The sequence below is a fragment of the Rhopilema esculentum genome, chromosome 16, assembly GCF_057945365.1.
Source record: "Rhopilema esculentum isolate cy_ngs chromosome 16, ASM5794536v1, whole genome shotgun sequence".
NCBI classification, from domain to species: Eukaryota; Metazoa; Cnidaria; class Scyphozoa; order Rhizostomeae; family Rhizostomatidae; genus Rhopilema; species Rhopilema esculentum.
The window spans coordinates 2,743,413-2,763,515 of NC_142830.1; the positions used below are offsets into that span (position 1 = coordinate 2,743,413).

Here is a 20,103-nt window from a genome sequence, read left to right on the forward strand (position 1 = left end):
CAGGGAACCCGTTCCGACAGGATATGCGTAAAATTTTCAAAAAGTCTCCTTTTAGCAGTTATACTATAGAAAATAATGTTTTTGTTATACTTGCAAGTCAAACGCTAAACAGTTTTCTAATGAAGTAATTCAACTCCAGTTCCTCAACTGTGCTATTTTCAAGATCAGGCAATTGACTTGAAAAGCTTACTGGGTACTCTATATCTCCGAATCATCAGAATCTCGGGGAGACGAATGCTTTAAGCAAATAGTTGAATATTTTTATTTTCGTACAAATGTTAAACTTGCAGTACCTTAATTTTCATAAATGTACACTGTCTCATGCACCCAATTTTAATGGTAAAAATAGATTGTTGTCATTTGAAGCTTATTTCAAATATTTGACAGTTAAACTTTTCTAAAACCAGAATCCCTTTACCTTTTCATCCTACCCTCATTGTAACTAGCTGTTAGCCAGAGAACAACACACTATAAAATTAATTTCATATATAACATAAAGTACTCATAGTTACGATATTTTAGAGGTTCTGCAGAACACTTCACTCGCTGATTCAAACATTATTATCATAAAAACTTAATCCGACAAAGAATATTCATCACTAAAAGTTTTACCTTTAATAACATTCCCCAAAGAAGAGAGCGACTGATTAATCGCAGATCCTTCCTTAAGTCGGTCCCCTGTAGCACCTGTCGAATCCGCTCTTTCACTGTTACAAAAAAGACAATGCGATGTCAGAACGGAAAGCTCACGTTTGAAGCCATGTAGTCATATAGAGCGCTAAAGCACTCAAAACATCAAATCCCTAAGTTCGAATTGCGTAGACTTTACTTAAAACTTTTGGAAAGAAATTTAATCTGAAGGTTGGGGATCCACTTCAAAGAGAATGACGAATAATGATCTATAAATTATGATTACCAAAGTTTTTGAACGGCTTTATCCAGCAAACGAACGGACAATAGATGGCAAATAGCAATTTTTGTTGAATATTATCCCATTTTATAAGTTACTTTATAAGTTATGAGCTGGAAATTTTACAGTATCTTGTGATGCATATCTAAGTATAAAGAAGTATGCATCCCAACTGCACCTATTTTATTGCAAATATCAGTTAGGCCGGAGCACATCTATCCTACATAATGGGAATTAGCTTCAGATGTCGTATCTAAAAGGAGGCTGTCAACTCGGACAAGAAAGATAAAAATATTGCAACTCAGATGAATCCTGATATTACAAACTATCCAATGCTCAGAAAAATTTGATTTTTCCAAAATGTGAATTCAACATGCTATAGCCTCATTGACATCCCTTGTGGAGCAAAACCAGGCGAGTTTTAACTAATGCATTAGGAATACGAGTACACACTTAAAGCAAAAATTGTTAACAGTACTGAGAGATGCTAGGCAGCTGCAAAGCGTTATGCAGCTGGGAGCAAAGAAGAATGTTCCTATACCTTCCTGCAAGATCGACCAGGTTGATGATTGACGTCATGGTTGTGTTTTGGCCGGCAGCATTGGCTCCTTTTTGACTGAAGCTGATCGCCACAATTGTATGAGCACGGCTATTGAAATACAGGAAGATAAGAATTAAGAATTGCTAGCCCAGCATTACCATACAAATTATTTTGTCATATTGATCATTAATGATAAATATCTTTGCTAGGCCATTTAATACAATACTTGCCATGAAATAGTTTCTAAAACTTTTGACAGAAGGATTATAAGACAAGACCACTAGTCTTAATTTTACATTCTGATTTGTAGCTGAAGTGTCTGGCAAAGATCAATTTACCATCAAAACAGAAAAATATTTATATTTTGAGTGTCATCATATATTCTAGAATCTTATAATTTAAATATTTCTATATTTATACAAGTTTACAGTTTTATCTACAAATTATAGGAAATTATCAAATATCATCAATTTGTATCCAAAAACTAGATTAAAAAATGTTGCCTCAAATCACAAGTGAGTTTTTCGAAAGTACAGAAAAACATCCACAATGACAAAAAACTTGCTTTCATATGCCTTTAGCTGAAGATCTTTAAATCGAGTGTGAAGTAAACAAATTCTGCAATATTTTAACTTCAATGTTTTGCCGAGAAAAATAAATATCTTTCAGAGATTACAGCCACTTTAGAAATAGCTCCCTCTTTCTATCTCTTGTGGTTGTCTTTAAAACAATAAACAACATTAAGAAAAAAATGAAACTGCTCCCTTACCTGCTAGTTGCGTTCATATTGGTTGAGGCGACTGTTCTGCTTTTTGTACCAGATTCAATTTGTGCATCGATATCCTTATAGCTTCCAACTGGTCGAGATGTTAACTGTTCAACTAGCAAAGAAATGAAGGAATTGCACGTTTTCAACAAATTTGAAAATTTATAAGGTACCAGCTGTTAGTAAAACACTTTCAATCAAAGGGAGTCTTCTTTTGAGGCCAAAAGGTTGACAAGGTAGACTAGACAATGAAACCATTTAAATTGCAACAGGGTGTTGTTTTCCTCAACGATACCAAAACCCCTCTCCCTTGCAGCAATGTTGGTAATTTGGTAAATACATTTATTCTAGCAATCAAAATAATTAGAAATTAGAATATCAACATTGCCTGTAGGGTTGGAAGGCTTTTTTGCCAGTCAGTCCAATAAGTTAGGTCACGATTGTTGGTTGGTACCAAAGATGGTGCAAAAGCTTTTATTGTTTTATGTTTTTTTGCTGTTCTGCAACGTTATAAGAATAATAGGCTTAAGTCAGGAAGGTAGCAAAATGCGATCAAAATGGTGATTAAATGAACTGCAAATGGAGAGCATTTTTGTCCTTTAGTTAATTTTCTCGATATGTTATTGTTAACGCAATGGTCTTTTGCAGTAAGCTTAGAAATAGTCCTAATGTCCTTTTTTATGCGAATGCTGAGGAGTCTTTTGGTCTCACAGGGGTTCAGATATCTTGACAAGCGTGAGTTTAATTTTTCTTGTGAGGCTTAATTACATGTGCATTGTACGTTCTTCCCTAATCCTCACACAGTAATCCTGTTCCTTTTTAAGAATATTCACAGTTTTTGAGCATCTTTTAATCTTTTGAAAAGCTTAATGCTTTAAGATAGACCTGATGGCTAGAATCAGCTCACAGTGGAGATCCTCTCTGTTCCCTGCTCAAAACTACAATTAAAGTCTAAGAGGTAGGTTGAGCAATTTGCGCCGATGAATCAACTGCCCAAATCGCTCTGGATGAGATCTGAATGTAGCCTCACAACTGATCCACTGACAGCCATCTCTGACTCTGACTGTCAGAGATAGCTGTCAGCAGTGGCGGACTGGCAACCATTTGACCCACCGGGAAAAGCAGCCAAAAGGGCGCCAATAGGTGCTAAAGTCACAAAACTTTAGGGCCCGGAAAAACTTTGCTTTAGCTTGTTGCAAGCATTGTCACAGGAAAGGAAACAGGGGATCGAGGGAGGGCCCCCGGAAAAGTTTTTGAAATCACCCTATTCAGAATGTCGGAACATGCCCCATGTTGAAAATCAAAGTTTTTTATTTACAATTGGCATTGGCATGAAGAAGATTCTCAGTCAAATTGACTCTATTTGAAACGTCTACACGGCTGACAAAATTTGTAGGTACCAAATGATGTATTGCCCTCAATTTTAGGTATCGAATGATGATTTTCAGCTAGCGAGACACTATCTTCCAAGATTTTACAAAGAAAGCAATTTCTCTGGCCTAGGAGACGAGATTCTTTTCGATTAAAATCGATCTCGAAATCTTTAGAAATTTGACGAAACACATGACTTCATTATCATAAATTTTCGAAAGTTTTGTAGCATATCTTTGAAAAAAGTAAAGGGGTGCCTCGGCACCTGCTAGCCTAATGACTGTGTTGCTCCTGCCCCTACGCTAGAGTTACAAATCATTTACAAAAGATATGTTGCCAGTGCATCAGCGTGCGGAATTATGATCAGGTATTGAACATATGCTTAAAACTGTAGACTTGTCCGAAAAGTATCTAATAACATATCTTGGGCAAATGGATTTTAAGAGAACCCTGCTGCCGTCCGTTTTGCGCAAATTTATGATTTTGCAGACTGAAGCCTCCTTCTGTATGAGAAACTGTGCGTAGACATGGTAAAAAGGATAAAGAATTTCTTAAGAAAAGGCACAGTCTCTATTCCGGAACAGAGTTTTTTTTCAAAACAGCCGGTTTAACTTTCCATTAAGTTTTTAAAGAAGGTTCGTACACGAGGGCATGAATTCTCAACAAATTCCGTATAAAGGTTTTTAAAAAGTTGTCAAGATTTTTGGCTCCAATAAGTCATAATTTCTTTTGGGCACAAAATTTCTGATTGTAACATACAAAGAGTTTTTAGTTGCCTTTGGGTTTTTAGTTGAATTGCAAAATAAAATAGCTCGCCACCATTAGGACAGGACGTTTAGAAAGTATTGTCCTCTATCGTACCTTTAACAGTTTTCACTATTAGGGGATAGTTTATAGCTCAACCCATCTTTGATTACGTAATATATGAACGTTCCCATACCCAATAGCCAACAGATCAATAATTTTATCCAGTTATAACCATTTTGAGTGGAAAGAGAACAGGGTAGTGCTAAATTTATCTTTCTAAAGTGCGAGCTCTCAGTTATTGGATATTAGGCACTAGGAATAGTTTGCTTTAGCCATAAGTCAAACAACTAATATGGTTAGTCATTGTCATGGGTTTCACAAAATTATTAGCCACCTCAATAGATGTCAAATTAATTCAGGTGTGGCGCACTTGCTTGAAAAATTAAAAACTAACGAGGGTTGGAAGTGAGAGAAGGGTTTCTGGCTGCTACATTTGAACAATTTTTTGGCGCTACTAAATTTGAAAATGGCTTTGAAAAGAGCAAACATTTTTAACATACGAAAAGCCTTTTCGTCTGAACCTCTTCAGGGTATAAAACGTCAGAATAAGGGTCATAAAGAACAAGATGGAGAGTAAATACCAATTTCTGGATCGAATTTTCCATCATGTTCTTTTGGACCCTTATTCTGACGTTATATGCTCTCAGAAGTTTCATATGAAAAAGATTTGAGTATGGTCAAAATTTTTGCTTTCTTCAAAGCCATTTTCAAAATAAAGTATGTTCTTTTGAAGGTTTTCAAAAAATTTTACAGAATTTACTGATCAAAATTTCGTCTTCAATGAATTTTACAATAACAAAGATCGGGGAACTTAACAATTAATCTTAATTTTGCTCAACTTAAAAGCAAAGCTAAAATTTTTATGGAAACGTACTTTAGACAGGAGGTCAATTGATGATTGTAATCAATTTTAGTTTTATTCAAAGATTAGTTGCCTTTTGAAGGTTTTCAAGTTTTTGAAAAAAACCCTGGGGCAAAGGGCGCACCCGGTAATTTCCCGGTGTTCCGGTGGGCCAGTCCGCTTCTGGCTGTCAGTGACTCTGAGGAAGCAATATTTACTCTGCAAATTTTATTTATATTTCCATAGTTAGACAATTAAATATGCTGTGCTCCTTTCCTTTTTTCTTTACTCGTATTCATGCTTACTATAGCGTCTTTCCGAAACTTGCTTCAAAAATTCAATATTGAGTTAAATTAAAAAACTCTACGGCTCCTATCTGCATTTTATGGTTTAAAACATGAAATTCATCTCTAAGCCTTTAGAATCTTTAAATTGTTTATCATAGGAAAGTGAATTAAAAATAATTGCACGAATTAGCAGAAAAATTATAATTACCATAAAAACCGAGCTTGGGATGTTGTCTAACTTTGAGGCCTCCTTTAAGCTTCAGGGTTGCAGGATTCAACAAATCCCTGACCTATACAAAGAAAAAATGTTTTCATTTCAAAGGAAAAATCTCTAAATGTGACAAAAAAACCAACTTGCAAAAAATTCAATATTCTCCAAGACATAATCATAATGACTGATTTCTAAAGTAAGCTAGAAAATAAGTGATGCCATTAACTCATAGAAAATTACAAAAAATTATATGGTTAAATTACTCACTTGCTCATTGTAAATCTCAAGCATGCTAACAGTAACCTAAAATCCAAATATAGAAATTAAAAAAGTGAGAGCATTAATAAAACTATTCTCACCAATTAATTAAGCCTCCAGCCTGAAACCTTAAGTAGTAAAGCAGTAAAATTTGTACAAGAATTTGGACAGAATTACTACTTTGTATCTAGGCTTATTTCAATTATTTTCAAACTTAGATGATATAATTTTTACTGAGGTTAATCTACCAGACCCATTGCTAGAAAAAAGAAAAAGGAAGTATGGGAATGATGATGATGATGTTGATACATTGTAAAATGTCATGATTGCTTGGAAAGACGAGAACATTTTAATCTCAACAATATGCTGTAATCATAATCATCCAATAATCCATATACAATCTTGCAGATGGGGTAGTTTGGAAATCGGGGGCCCAACACATTTTAACCAACATATAGAATGGCTTTATTCAAAATAACATACAAATATAATATATGTACAAACCAGCACAGTCATGGGAGAGAGGGTTAAGAGGCAACATGGGCATGTTTTCAATTTCAGTGCAATCTGCAAAAGTTTTTTGGGACCTTCTAAAATATTGTGGGGGCCAAGACCTCCTCTTTTCCCCCTGCAAACCCCCTAACAATCTTGCACAATGTGCCTACAAAGAAACAGTTGACAAACCTGATATTCTTTATCTGATTTTTCTTCCTTTTTGGCATCAATACCTTGGAACAGTCTCTCACAAGTGATGGGTACTATACCTGAAAAAAGGCAAGAGCACTCAATATTTTGTCAATATGTAAAATAATTCTACATATTCAATATGGCTCCATCCTAAAGAAAGGGCAAAGAGTGTTACTGGTTATTACAAAAAACTTGCAGAGCATTAAACAAATTTCAATAAAATCTATAGTCTTTTTATACTTTTAAGTAAAGAAAAACATTTGCCATCAGGTTATAAGATCAAAAATTTACCTTTATTAGCTCCATATCCAACCATTGAATATGATTTACCAGATCCTGTTTGTCCGTAGGCAAACAGAGAGCAGTTATACCCATTCCAGGCATTCTTTAGAACTCCCTCTCCAAGATCATTAAACACCTTTTTCTAGAATGCATAAAGTGAAAATTATCGATAAGAGATATTACCAGCATGCTAAAATAAGGGTTATGTTAGAAAAACTCAAACACTTACAGCAACACTGTCATGTTCTCTGAATCTAACGAAGGGATAAAAACATCATGCTTAAAGAATTAAAGACAGCAGCATAAGTCCAATGTCCCAATATATATGTATTTCTTTACTGTGCTACATGCAAAATATCGAATTCTTATCTAAAACAACCTTTTAGGACACTAGCTTTGCAAAGCAATGCAAACACGGAAAAATTGTTTAATGTTATACCTGATCACTGTACTTGGGGTCATCAGGCTCTAAATACCCATCTTCCAGCTCTTTGAAGCCATCATGGGACCAATAACTGTAATCAAATGTAAACTTTCTTGGCTCAGCACTAAGATTTTCTGGGTCCTTGATGAGTGTGTTTTGCCCTTGCATCTCTATAATGTTGAAAGCATTGCGACCTTTCTCACGGCCATTGTAAGAAAAAGTCAAGGAAATTGGAGGACTAAAAGCTGCAATCATAACACCATAAATACAAACATAACTTCACTGGGTTTAAATTTAGAGAGGAGAGGGGAACAGAAGCCTGGCAGTTCTGCTTTGAAAATTCTTCTTGCACTATAAACAGAGGATTTAAGTCAAGGGGGATGTCACATTATTTTGGCTACAAACTTCAACTTTTGGTTCAGGCTGCAGGGTTAGTGATTGTTTCACAAAAAGAGTTAGTTTGAATGGATAAGATTTCAATGGCAAAAACATTCTAGTTGACCAGAAGCATACAAACATTTTCCAAATAAAAATTTTCTGAAATAACTTTGTAGTTTCTTAGATTTACTTTTGTTTGCTCCCTAAAGAGGTCTAGAAATACTGTTCAAGGTAACACCCCCTTGGGAGTGTAAATACATTACCCACCATTTATACTTTTGCAGGTGAGTTGCGAATTGCTTGTCTTGTTTGTTCAAGGGTACTATATCAAGAACAAATGTAATGTCTATACTTTTAATGACCCAGATAATAAAAAATTAGAGAAAAACCAATGCAGTATTATTTAAGCAATTCTTGCTGAAGTCTCCTTTAACTCTAATTTTGAAGTTTTTGTTTTGCACCCTTCTTCAAGAAACATCTTAACATAACCTGGAGTTATGTATTCAAGTATCCAAGTTCTTTTTACCCTCAGAAATAGGAATCTTGTTGGGTTCAGGTAGCATTCATCTTCTTCTGGCTTCAGAAACTTACAGAATAAAGTTCTTTAACATCCGTAAGTCATAAAATGTTAAAAGAAATAGCTGGCTTATCTTGCTGAACTTTGCAATTTTTCTACTACAAATCCATGCAATCCATGTAAAAAGAAAAGATACAAAATTACTGTTCTGGATAATTGATTTGTGCTATCATTTAGGGGTTTCTTGGGTCTTTAATAAGTTGAATATCTGGTATTTAAAGACATTTTCTGACTATTTTGTTGGTTATTGTGTTTTATAATTTGCATAGAAAAGTTTCTGAGAAGGAACATTGCTTCTTTTGAAAAGAGCACAACTGGGCAAATAACAACAAAGAAAACCCCCTGGACAGTAGATGCACTCCATAACAATACAGGTCTGTCGGCTGGAGCCCCCCAATAATTGTCAAACTGTAGTATGTTTTATTTATAAGAGTGTACGGAATGAGAAATAAAACATTTCTGGTCAAATTCGTGAATCAGTGCTTGTGCTTCATGTTTGCTACCTTGTTGATCAAAGAAGCTCACGCAGCGATTCACTTCACAATGGGATATTGACTTTAAAAACCACTAATGTTGACGTTAGCAATACAGAGTTGGCAAACAAGCTGATGAATGGGCAACATAGTGGGAGAAATGGGCTTAATTTTCAATCAAAAATTCAAACAAGTCATTAAGTGAATCATCCAGTGATTGCAATGAATTAATTTCTTGCTGAAAAGGCTTCTATGCTCGAATTTGTTCAGAGGTGTCCAATAACATTGGAATAAAGAACATCGATAATATCATGATGACGGATAAGTGATCAGGTTTCCAGTCAATGTTGAACAAATGACAAACTAAATTATTCACCTACATGCCAACAACTTGATAATTTATTATTCTGGTTTTTACGAAAGGATATAAAAGGCCGAACTCTCACAGCAACTTTGATATTTTCGTCCGCCATTCTCGCGTTTTCAAAACTGTATCAATCTTTTTCTCGAATTTTCATTTGCCTTAAACTTTAAAGCTACCAGGATTCAAACTTTTGAACTGTCGTTTAAATGCTCTAAACGTCCAGAAAGAATTATTTATCGTCTTTTGCAATGTAGTGTGAAAATTGCCTCGACAACAACATGTTTCTAAGAACGCCTGCCGAGATGAATAGAATTATGGAACCTCCTTTCCATTTGCGTCCCTATGGCAAACACAACAACTTTTTTTCTCTACGAAACCTTTATTTGCCTTGATATTAGCTTGAAAAGAGTGACGTAGTGGCGTTGTAGCCAGTCGGGACACCAGGAGATTTCCCGACGGGCCCCTTACAAGTGGCCTTGTAAAACCCAGGAAAATGTTTTAAGGGAATAAATTCTTTGGTGAAATAATCTTTCATCTAAATAAACACTCAAGGTCGTAGTTATGAACTAGAGCTTTGGAGATGAACTCAAACATACAGGGCCCCGTACTCATACGCCTGTATGAGAAGGCCCTTATATGAGAAGCAAAGAGATATAGCGAGATCTAGCTGCATTTGAGCCTCGAGGCTTTAAAAATTGAAAAACTGCTTGCATATGATAGAATTGCCTTTCAAAGATCTCCAGGTTAGCAAAAGTTGACCGAAGAACTCTCCTGGAAGTGCTTTTGTTCGGGCACTGCACCACTGGGGGGTGTGGGGCTAGGGTTTTCCCACTTTTTCAGAGATGACAATTTTTGATCGTCTTTTTATTAACTTTAAGAACAGAATACAAAATAAAAAGAGAACAAACAGTTTATTTACTGCTTGATATTTTTTTATCTATTTACCAACTGAGATCACTTGCATCGATTCAGTCGATAATTTTCTATATCTTTGCGATGTCTACATTGTGGATGTGTAAACATGGCTTACTGAAAATACTCCAGACAAAGAAGATGCACAATTCTATTCAAGAAGTAAAATTCTCTCAATCGATACAACTTTCTGTTAATCACATCGATGTACACTTTGAACCAAAGGTCATCCTTTCTTTCTTCCCCTAATGTCTGTCACTAGAGCTTTAGCGTGACTCCTCCCCTCTGAAATTTTTCCGAAAAATAATAATTGATGTTTTTCTGAGAAAAATGTCGAATTATCTGTTATGAGCAGTATAGTATTTTGTTAAATCTTAGCTGGGAGATGCATTTTTAGCCATTCTAGAAGGCTTGTTTTCAAAAATTTTCTTCCCCATCGGACCCAACCCATGGGTCCTCCTATGCCACTAAACTTGATTCTTAGCCATCAAGTTCAATTTCGTGGCGCTGTCTGTGTTTAGTATGCTTCAAAATATTTGCTCTTTTTCATAGCCATTTTCAGCCTTAAATTTATTCTTGAAAGCATCTTAGTATTAAAGATACTTAATCCCATTTGGGATGCTGCTCAAACTTTTCTACATCTATATGACAAAGAAACAAACCCAAAAAGCTTATAATTACAAACTGTTGGCCTTATGCTTTAAAATTTTGCTTTCCTTAGGCCTTTTTATACATCCCGTCAGTGAGAACATTTGCTCTACATACCTGGATTTTGAACAATTAATGATCTCTAAATTTCAGTAGTAAGGTATCTTTATTATGCAAGGTACACTACGGTTTCGAAAGCATTGTATCACTTTTTTGGCGATAGAAGACAAGTTTTTTTTCTGTAAAAGTCTTAGTGGAACATTCACTGTTTTTAGTGCTTCTTAGCAGAGGTATTTTGAATGTTCGTCTTGCACAAGAATTTCCTTGTTGCACCATCATTAATTTTTTTTATTTCAGCTGTCTTCGATTTACAAAGTCTAGCTTGAGAGCCTGCACTTGTCTTTTTCAGTACTATGAAACTGTCACTAAACCATTTATCTGCAAGAGCTGCAACTTCTGATTAAGTCCCTGATTAGCTTATTACTGTAACTATTAGTTTAATGCCTTGTTAGATAGATTACCCTTTTGAAACATGAAAGAAGTCATTGAAGCTGTAAAAGAAAGATATAACGTTTGATTAGCTCGAAACATACAGTTTGACGTCAAATTTTTTTCGGATATCGTTTCATTTGGCTTTCATTTGTTGATGCAGTATCGTGGGTTGGGCGTCTGTAAGAACCTGCGGCACTAGCACGCAGCTCGCATTGAACAATATGGTATTTGGCTGGTTTGGTTATGAGTGGTGGCAAGGATCTGAGGTTGACAACAAAGAAGATGGCGATAAAGCAGAGAATGATAAAGACCGCTGGATATGGGTGGATAATGAAGAAGATAAATTAAGTCAGGACGACTTGGAGTTCTTCGAAAAGAAGAAACTGACGAGCGTACCACTACAGTCGTATGCAGATATTGTAAAGTTGTCTTTTGAGAAATGCAAGAGAGAAGAAAATCAGATGCAAGAAAAAACAGTGGCCAAGAAAAGGAAGAGCAGGGAGGAGAGCAATGACTTCATCAGCCCACAGAACACAGTATATTGCATAAATGACGTTACAAAAAGCAAAATACGGTTGGAACGAAAAAGAAAGCGCATTGGGAGGTACAGTCCGTTTTCTAAGAGTGCGAAAATTGTCAACATGGAAAACTTCAATATCGCAAGTGACATCTTTAATAGGCAAGTTTTACCGCTTAGAGATATAACGCTAGGAATAAAGGTGTCTCGTATACTAAATGCAACGAATGCATCGGTAGAGACAAAAATGCCAGGTTCTGTTGGATGTGGCTGGCAAATTGTTGGAAGGAAAAGGAAGCATCCAGCAAAGATGTACCTTGCAAGATATCCTAAAACAAGCAGGCTGGTTGTTGATGTTAGCTCCAATGGCGCAATCGACTTACTGAGGATGCGCGGAGAAAATTCAATATTGGAATCAACAAGGTTGGTGGATTTGTGTACGGTCGTTGACGATGTCAAACCAAAGCAACAATTCACAAAATCTTTTAAGCAAAGCATGATTAATAACGAGGTTAATAAGAAAAGTTGTGAAAAATTGGCATGCAGATTGGCAGAGGAATATGAAGTTAAGTCTGCCAAAGAACGCAAGCAAAAGCTGCAGAAAAACTCTGCAAAGAAAAATCATATCAAAAATCAAAACATCATCATTTGGAATGTTGGCCTAACCATTCCTGACGAATTAATAACATTGAAGTATTTACTTGGCATCTTGAAACAGCCTCTTTCCATAAAGCAGGCGGGACAAAATGTCACAGAAAGCAATCCCCAGTGCGTTTTTGAAGGATTCAAATTTATGGAAGACATATTTTTTAGCCTAATAGGCATAGCATTTTCCGTTACAATAAATGAATTATCTAGCATAAACTCTGGCTACTCCAAGCATGATGAGGACATTGGGAGCTCAAAAAACCATTATAAACAATTTAGAAAACAAGTTACAAAGACAAAATATCGTAGAATGGGAAAGCTTCTACGTCCATGTGATAAAACACCGCTCGGTCAGTTGAAAGAGAAGAGTAAGCAAGTGAAAAGAAAACTCAACAACAATGAGATTTTGAAAAATACAAACAAAGTCTGCAGAACAAATGCTAAAAGCAAAATGAAAAGGAGGAACTTCACGCCACAAAAATTCAGTGGACGCACTGGAGCAAGAGCGTGTTAATGATCTAAGCTAATTCAAGTACAGACCATTCTCAACTGATAAATAAAACTATTTCGTCATAATAGGTAGTTTACTCGATATTTTTGTGATCTGGATACAAGATTCTAAAAAGAGGAACTTTTTATAAAAATCAATAGAACGAGTAAGGGTAGGTACAATACAACACCTAGCTCGATTATCTTACACGAAAATTATAAAAAGTTATGGTTACCTCAAAAAGTACATTGTTCACTTGCGAATTCAAATTGTTTATATTTTGCTTTATTTTTCAAAAAAAAAGGTTGCGGCGACAGTAAACCTTATAATAATAAATTAATCATGAAGCTGTTTGTTGGTCAACATGAAGAACATAAAATATATAACAATTGCAAAACATAACATATTCAAACTAACATCGAAAAATTAATTTATCAGAATTGCGTGAAATTCCTTAAGAATTCAATTTCTGATAAATGAATTTAGGCTTTTCAACTTGGATTTATTTCCAAGCGACGCAAACTTAAATTCATCCACAAACAAAAGCGCGAAAATGCAATTTTCAACCAACGTTATCTTCTTTAAAAGAATCGAAGTCATTTTCTTCACGTTCTACAAGTCCTAACTTGATTCTCAATTCATGTTCTTCAGTTTCCAATGCCAAAATTTCTTCATATAATGCTTGATGCTTCAGTTTCAACTTGCCAATGTATGGACGATCTAGTAACCTTTCTATAGCCCAAGTGAACCATGATTGTTGTTTCTAGAAATCAAGTCCCATCAAAATCTATGACAATACAGTCTAAGTCAAGTGAAAGCTTGTTACTGAATGATTTTAAAAAACTTGTTGAATAGTTGATAAGCAGTGTGAACTACAATTCATACCAAAAGTTTTGGTACATTAACATTAGTTTTCAAGGACAAATTCAGCCATTCCCTCCCCCTCCTTGAAAAATGTTTGTTTACTACAAAACGACGTAGGGAACTAGGAGATACTTTTGTCCATTTACTTGTACGATATATTTTTTAATTATCAACATTGTTTCTTGAGGAAGGGATGCGAGAGTTGGCTTATTTGGGAAATGAATTGAAAAATATAAAAACACAACGCATATTGCTGAATGTTCCAAATACTTTTGGGAATGATTGTAGTACGAACGGTAAGGCAAATGACAAAGGAACATGAAAAACCAGATGACATCACACTTAAGCGGTGTAGCCTGGAAAAATTTCAATTATAGTCAGACCTGCCATTAGCCTAAACCTACATTGCAATATTAATCTGGTTTTTAAAGCTTGACTCAGAATTAAAAGCAGGCTCATTATCACACATCCATTTGCAAGTGCAGGTGTGTTGAGTGTTATGATAAGAATTTTTTTTAGAAAATACAGTCCTGTACAACCTCTCAGCCCTATCCTTTCACAAAAAGCCAATTAATATATGTTTAAAAGCAGAGGTATCAGCATTGAACTGGGAGAGATAGACCATAGAATGTCAACCTTTTTTTGTCCCATATTGTGGCTAAGATCCATTGTCAAAATTGAAAAATAGTTGAACAGCAATAAAGACACCAATAAAAACATAATAAATTGTCTATGGAGAAGCACCGTTTCAGGAGCAGATTCTCCTTAAGTGCATTTAGCAAACTTGACAACCACAGCTAGCCACAAATAAAGCTGTGGTATGAAATAGTATCATAATACAACAATGATATGCGATAATAAGATGTCCCTCACTATCAATAGTCCATAGATCTTATAAAGCCTGCAACACAAAGTGTAAGTTTATTACCTTTCGGACTATGTCCTGTTCTTCTTTATCCATTGCCTCCCATTCCAGTTCCAATAATTCGGGATATTTCAATAAAATAGCTTTTTTTAATCTCCAATTGTAAATTTTGTCATTTATAAACTGGCCTGTGAAACACAAAAGGAAATAGACAATCAGTTTGATAAGCAACGTTATATCAGGGAAAGTTACTTATCAAAATTGGTTCTTATTATTGATGGTTGATGGAGGTAGCAGGGCTTGTAAAGAGGGGTGCTCAATCCCAATCAAGCATCGCAACACTGACCAACAGAGTTTTAGGAGCTTGCTTGATCAAGAGCCTAGTGAGTTTCTGCTGTTTAATACTTAATTTAAAAAATTGATGATATTATTGATGATGTTTGATGATTTTCATAACAATTGGTGGTATAATTGTTTTGGCATTCTGTAAACTGAGCTGCCAGCAGCCTTTAAATAGCATATCAAATACACAGGTTACATGGGTCGTATGTTTATGTGCTAAACAATTTTTTTTTCAAATCCAATGTGCTTACAATTATGTTAGAAATTATCAACTACAAATGACAGGTTTATGGATCTCCAAAATCCTGCTTCGGTATCAACAACTATTGCTTGTTGGTCCTGCATAATTCAGGAAACATAGCAGATTTCGGACAATTAGCACAAATCCACTTTTGGCACTTGCTTTTAATAATTCTTTGCTTTAACCACCTTTTAACTTTGATTTTCATAATTCCAAATTTTCTCCCAGCTTCTCCATCTCAATGCACTAAGGCAACTTTTACAAGGGAAGAGGTGTATTATGTTATGATACAAATGGTTAACAAAGGTACTCTGCACAAGTTTGTCTTATGTTGGATGTTTCACCTGTGCCTTTTCATTGAATGCAACTGATTTCTCAAATTAAATTGAGATGTCCCTTGTGTTTTTGGGGTTGTCACATAAGGGAATGAGAAAGCCTCTGTTACCATGTTTAAGACACACCTTCAAACAGATCAAATTATAGTTTGTAAAAAGTGCCCCTTATACAAGGCAAAACACAGCGTTAAAAAAAGTAGCATTAAACAAATTAAAGTATAATGTATGATATGTCAAGTAATTATGATAAAAGATGAACACAATTAGCCAAAAGATTGTGATAGAGGCTTACCTGTAGCAGATAAACTGCCGGTTCCAGCAGCAACAACCAAAAAAGTTAAAGGGTTGTTTGCTGAAAGCAAATTTTAAAGATATCAATCCAGTGAAGCATGACAAGAAAAATTCTTATTCATAGGCATATGGTTATAAACAAGTTAATATTCAAGTCAATTTAAAGAGGCACTATAGCAAAAAATTGTAGTCATTAAGTGATTTCCAGAATGCATGGAGGTCGGTCTGTATAGAGATCATGTACCTTGTGGGTACAGACTTTTTGTGTCAAGTAAGACCGGGGCAGAAACATGAGGATATGATTTCAGTGAAAGCCATGGTGTGGGAAATGGTGCGAGTGTGTGACTCTGTGGTAACAAAAAACAAGATTTACTTGTTTACACCAATGACAAACACCTGCCACCATCACTACAACGGTCCATTGCACTCTCCATCTATCTTTACAATCAAAAGAAAAGAAACTATTGCCACCAATGGAAACAGCTGGAGCAACAAGCCCAAGCCAACCTTTGTTTCCGCACAGCAGATTAGAAAAGAAGTAGGATGTCAAAATAGTATATCCTTATTTTCGAAGTCTCGAAAGTTTACTTCCACAGTGAGTACAGACAAAAAAATATATTTTCAGGTACCATGAACCACCAATCTGTAGCTTATAAAATTGAAATCTTCGGATGCAAGAACTTGCGTCAGTGCCTCTTTAATCATATGATCAAATGATTTCAAATAATGAGTCATGATATATGAAAACAAAAGCAACACAATGAACATTAATTAATTGTTTATGTAACTTAAATGGAATTTAATGAAAATTACTGTTTACCGTTCTGTCATAAAGTTCTTAATATCATATACTATGTAGTGTTGTACATAATACAAATTTACAAATTTACTCATAGAAGTAGAAAGAGTCGACTCACACCATGCAGATCCTATCAGAAACCCAGTAACGGCTCCCACTGTAAACATTTCTGCAAATCTAAGTTTCTTGCTTTGCCCAACCTGACTCTTCACAACTTCACTTGAAACAATTGCCTCTTTCATTCCTGAAATAAAAAGTTACTTGTTCTTAATTACTCTGACTACTAGCAAATTGTTATTCCTTTTCTTTTATGCCATTTGAATTTATGATTCTGATATTTTGGTCTAGTCTTAGACCAAACATAGAATGGTTATCAAATACTCCAATTCTTTTCTCTCTTGGGTTAGTTTATCAGGGTGATTTAAGTCTGTTAGAATCAAGAACTAGGTGTCTTAAATCTTGATGGAAAGCTGCTGGGGAAAGTTATTCTAGAATTTATTTAACATTTTGGAACTAAAAGGTAATATATCATTACTTTTCTAGCAAGTGTCTGTTTTTGTAGGCTCATCACATGGCAAAACAAATTTTTTTTAATCTTCATTGACTGGATTTCTCAGTTGTTTGGTGTCTTAGTAATTCAAAAACACTCTCAGCTGTCTTGGTTGGAAAACAGGCAGCTTTTTGTTAAAAAAACTGAAGTTGTCCAAAGAAACTGTGTTTAGAAATGGAAAACAAGAAACTGTGTGAAGTTTAATACAGACATTAGAACTCAATATATGACCTTTCAAGAAAGGATTATGTCAATGAAGAATATGGAGACAGTTTTTATAGGCTTTCTATCAAATCTCGAAGCACCAAAAGACAAATTAGCTCTAACAGCCAAACTGTAGCAACTTAAAATCTATATCTACCTTATATCAGAGCTTCTGATGATTTTGAAAATTCAAGCTGAGTTCAATTTTCCTAAGATTTGTTTAAAATTTGGAAGTCGTTGTGATGTCTCTTAAAAGTTGTTGTGATGGTTTTGGAAGAAAGTATAAGGTTCACATATTTTCTTGAGTCACCTGTTAGACAGGAATGTCCATAAATTATCTGTAAATATAAATATCCTTTTAATATTAATTATCTAAAAATAAAAAGTACACAAATAAAAATGATTTGCTGAAAAATAAACATCAAACAGGAATTTACCTAAAAAAGTTCCAGAAATGATGAAAAATGTAGCAGTGCCTTTCAGTGCAGAAGGGAACAGATTTCTTTTTCTATTATAGCCATATAATGCACCAAGAATGCAACCAGCTCCACCTGCAATATTTAGACATAAAATCAAAGGACAGTTTTACAAAATCTACTGAAACCCAAAGAATTATCATACTGTGAGAAATGGATACAGCTCAAGGCCTCTCCATAAAGACTTTAGCAGGTGTGTGGCTGTTTGTGTGCCTCGTATGGCAATGTTCGGCGGGATTTTAAGCTCTGTGCAACCAAAATAGCATATAACTATCATCTTTTAAGTGTTAAGACAGTCACAAAATAAGCTTCTCTCATTTTGATCCCAGCATGAATTCATCGCAAAAATTCTATCGAGAAAAATAATGTTCTTAAATTAATCATTTTATATATAGCCTTGCTCAATCGTCTAACAAGTATTCTACATCATTAAATGATTCATATAATGCTGATCAACACACAATCCTTTCTTCTTCAGCAGGCAGGCCTTTTGCAAACCTGATCACTGCAAATTTTCCTCCTCCTCTCCAAGTATACTTTAACAGCACGGTTCGCAACTTCTTTTCTCTCCAAGGGCATCCATAGTTGGTTGTTTGATTTGAATCAAATCTTCCAAAGTACAGTGGGCAGTGCTAAGTTGTTTTTTTTTCAGTTTTAAACCTGATCACATAGTCTTTTCCATACTTTCCATACATTTTTATTTTTGATTAGTGTTTTCAAATGATTATAAAATCCTAATCCTCAACACTATGATATTTAGGATAAATAACAGAAATTGTTTATTTACCTCTTGATCATAGCAATTTCTTTCAACTCAAATTTCACTATTCAGATTTTGTTTTCCCTTCAATGTTTCTACTAAAGTCATAATTACAACTTGACCCCCAATTAAACTATAGTCCAACACACATGTGATGATAAAGTCATTCCACCAAAATGGTACTTCTCATCAAAGTCTGATAAGAAAGTATCTAAACAAAATCATTGGACCAGAAAAACTCTTTTAGAGGGTCCCAGTTTGCAGTCTAGGATGCTAATTATTATTACACTTAGCAAAGAATAAATTATTTTTTTTCTCTGAAAGAAGGCTACTAACCTATCAGAATCGGGTAAAAATAGTGAACCAGAAATTTTGGAAAGCATCGTTATAATGACGAAAAAGGTTGGCACAGTTTCACATCCCATATATTCTAAAAAATGAGCCAAATTTGAAGAAAATTTGAAATGTTGAAGTTCTGCCCAAACGTTGATTTGCCCATATATTATAACTATTCTCCAGCAAATTGTCTAACAAAAATGCACAGTAAAACATAAATGACAAAATTCACCTGCTGTTGTTGCATATCCAAGAATCTTTTTAAGCTTTTTTGGTTCATTTTTAACATACTTGTACATAAATCCTGCAGATGCACCAAAGATGGCTAGAGAATAACAACTTCATGTTATGATAATAACAACTTCATGTTATGATATTAAAACTATGAAAGAGAATATAATTTTAGTAAAATTATGTCATTTTAAAGCTATTATGGTATCATAAGACTCGTGCTACATATCTAAACAACAGTACAATAATAGATTTCATAATGAATTAAAAACTACATTTCTAATGAATAGTCTTTCATATAGTACTCAATGCCTTACAAACAGCGCAGCCAAAAAAGTAAGTGTTAAATTCACAGTTAGGCTGTCCTGTTCCATATACCAAAGATCAGAATCATGATTATACATTTAAAGTCCATATCATGATCTATCGCACAAACAGGGACTAGATCTGTTTACTACTGAACAAAACATTAAGAAGTGACTTTTTCATACAGAAAACAATTTTGGAAACTGAAGATTAGTTTTTGCTTCAATTTCAGTATGAAGCATTGCTGTATCAAATATTGATTGATTAAGTAGCTCTTGTAAATAACGATGAAATAATATAAGGCAGCGATCAGGATATTTTTTCTGGTGTTATTACTTACATCACACCAAAGAACAACATTAGAAAAAAATTCAAATTGTGTAAAAAAAATCTACCTGAAAGATAGCAGCTCTTCAAAAACTTTCGCCCATGAATCTGCCCAATTGTCGCCATTTCTTGTAGAGGGTTTAGTATTTTTTCAACTCACTGCCATTTTTGCAACTCATGGAGCCGTTTTAATTCGAGGCTGGGTATCTTCGACGTGGGCATGAGGCTGATGATAAAAAAATCCTCGTATTTTTCACAAAACCAGCTGTAGACACGGATTTACGGATTTGCA

At 34.8% G+C, this 20,103-nt stretch overlaps 2 protein-coding genes across 2 annotated transcripts in view; both read right to left on the minus strand.

Moving 5' to 3' along the window:
- The window catches only part of LOC135682286 (kinesin-like protein KIF28), a 34,118-nt gene extending 24,622 nt beyond the window's left edge, over positions 1 to 9,496 (minus strand). The window contains exons 1-9 of the mRNA XM_089113253.1: positions 9,241 to 9,496; positions 7,401 to 7,594; positions 6,971 to 7,103; positions 6,677 to 6,756; positions 6,002 to 6,037; positions 5,732 to 5,813; positions 2,221 to 2,332; positions 1,452 to 1,559; positions 613 to 707 (exon numbers count right to left, since the gene is read on the minus strand). Coding sequence (XP_088969379.1) covers positions 613 to 707; positions 1,452 to 1,559; positions 2,221 to 2,332; positions 5,732 to 5,813; positions 6,002 to 6,037; positions 6,677 to 6,756; positions 6,971 to 7,103; positions 7,401 to 7,594; positions 9,241 to 9,286 — 886 coding nt within the window. The 5' untranslated portion in view covers positions 9,287 to 9,496. The remainder of the gene's footprint in view (positions 1 to 612; positions 708 to 1,451; positions 1,560 to 2,220; positions 2,333 to 5,731; positions 5,814 to 6,001; positions 6,038 to 6,676; positions 6,757 to 6,970; positions 7,104 to 7,400; positions 7,595 to 9,240) is intronic.
- Positions 9,497 to 12,889: 3,393 nt separating this feature from the next.
- On the minus strand, positions 12,890 to 20,027 carry LOC135682520 (uncharacterized). The gene is made up of 7 exons (XM_065197443.2): positions 19,880 to 20,027; positions 19,180 to 19,272; positions 17,813 to 17,926; positions 16,740 to 16,865; positions 15,824 to 15,883; positions 14,677 to 14,801; positions 12,890 to 13,647 (listed from the first exon to the last, which is right to left on the minus strand). The coding sequence occupies exons 1-7, from the start codon at positions 19,935 to 19,937 to the stop codon at positions 13,447 to 13,449; spliced, it is 777 nt and encodes a 258-aa protein (XP_065053515.2). The 5' UTR covers positions 19,938 to 20,027; the 3' UTR covers positions 12,890 to 13,446.
- Between the last annotated feature and the right edge of the window lie 76 nt (positions 20,028 to 20,103).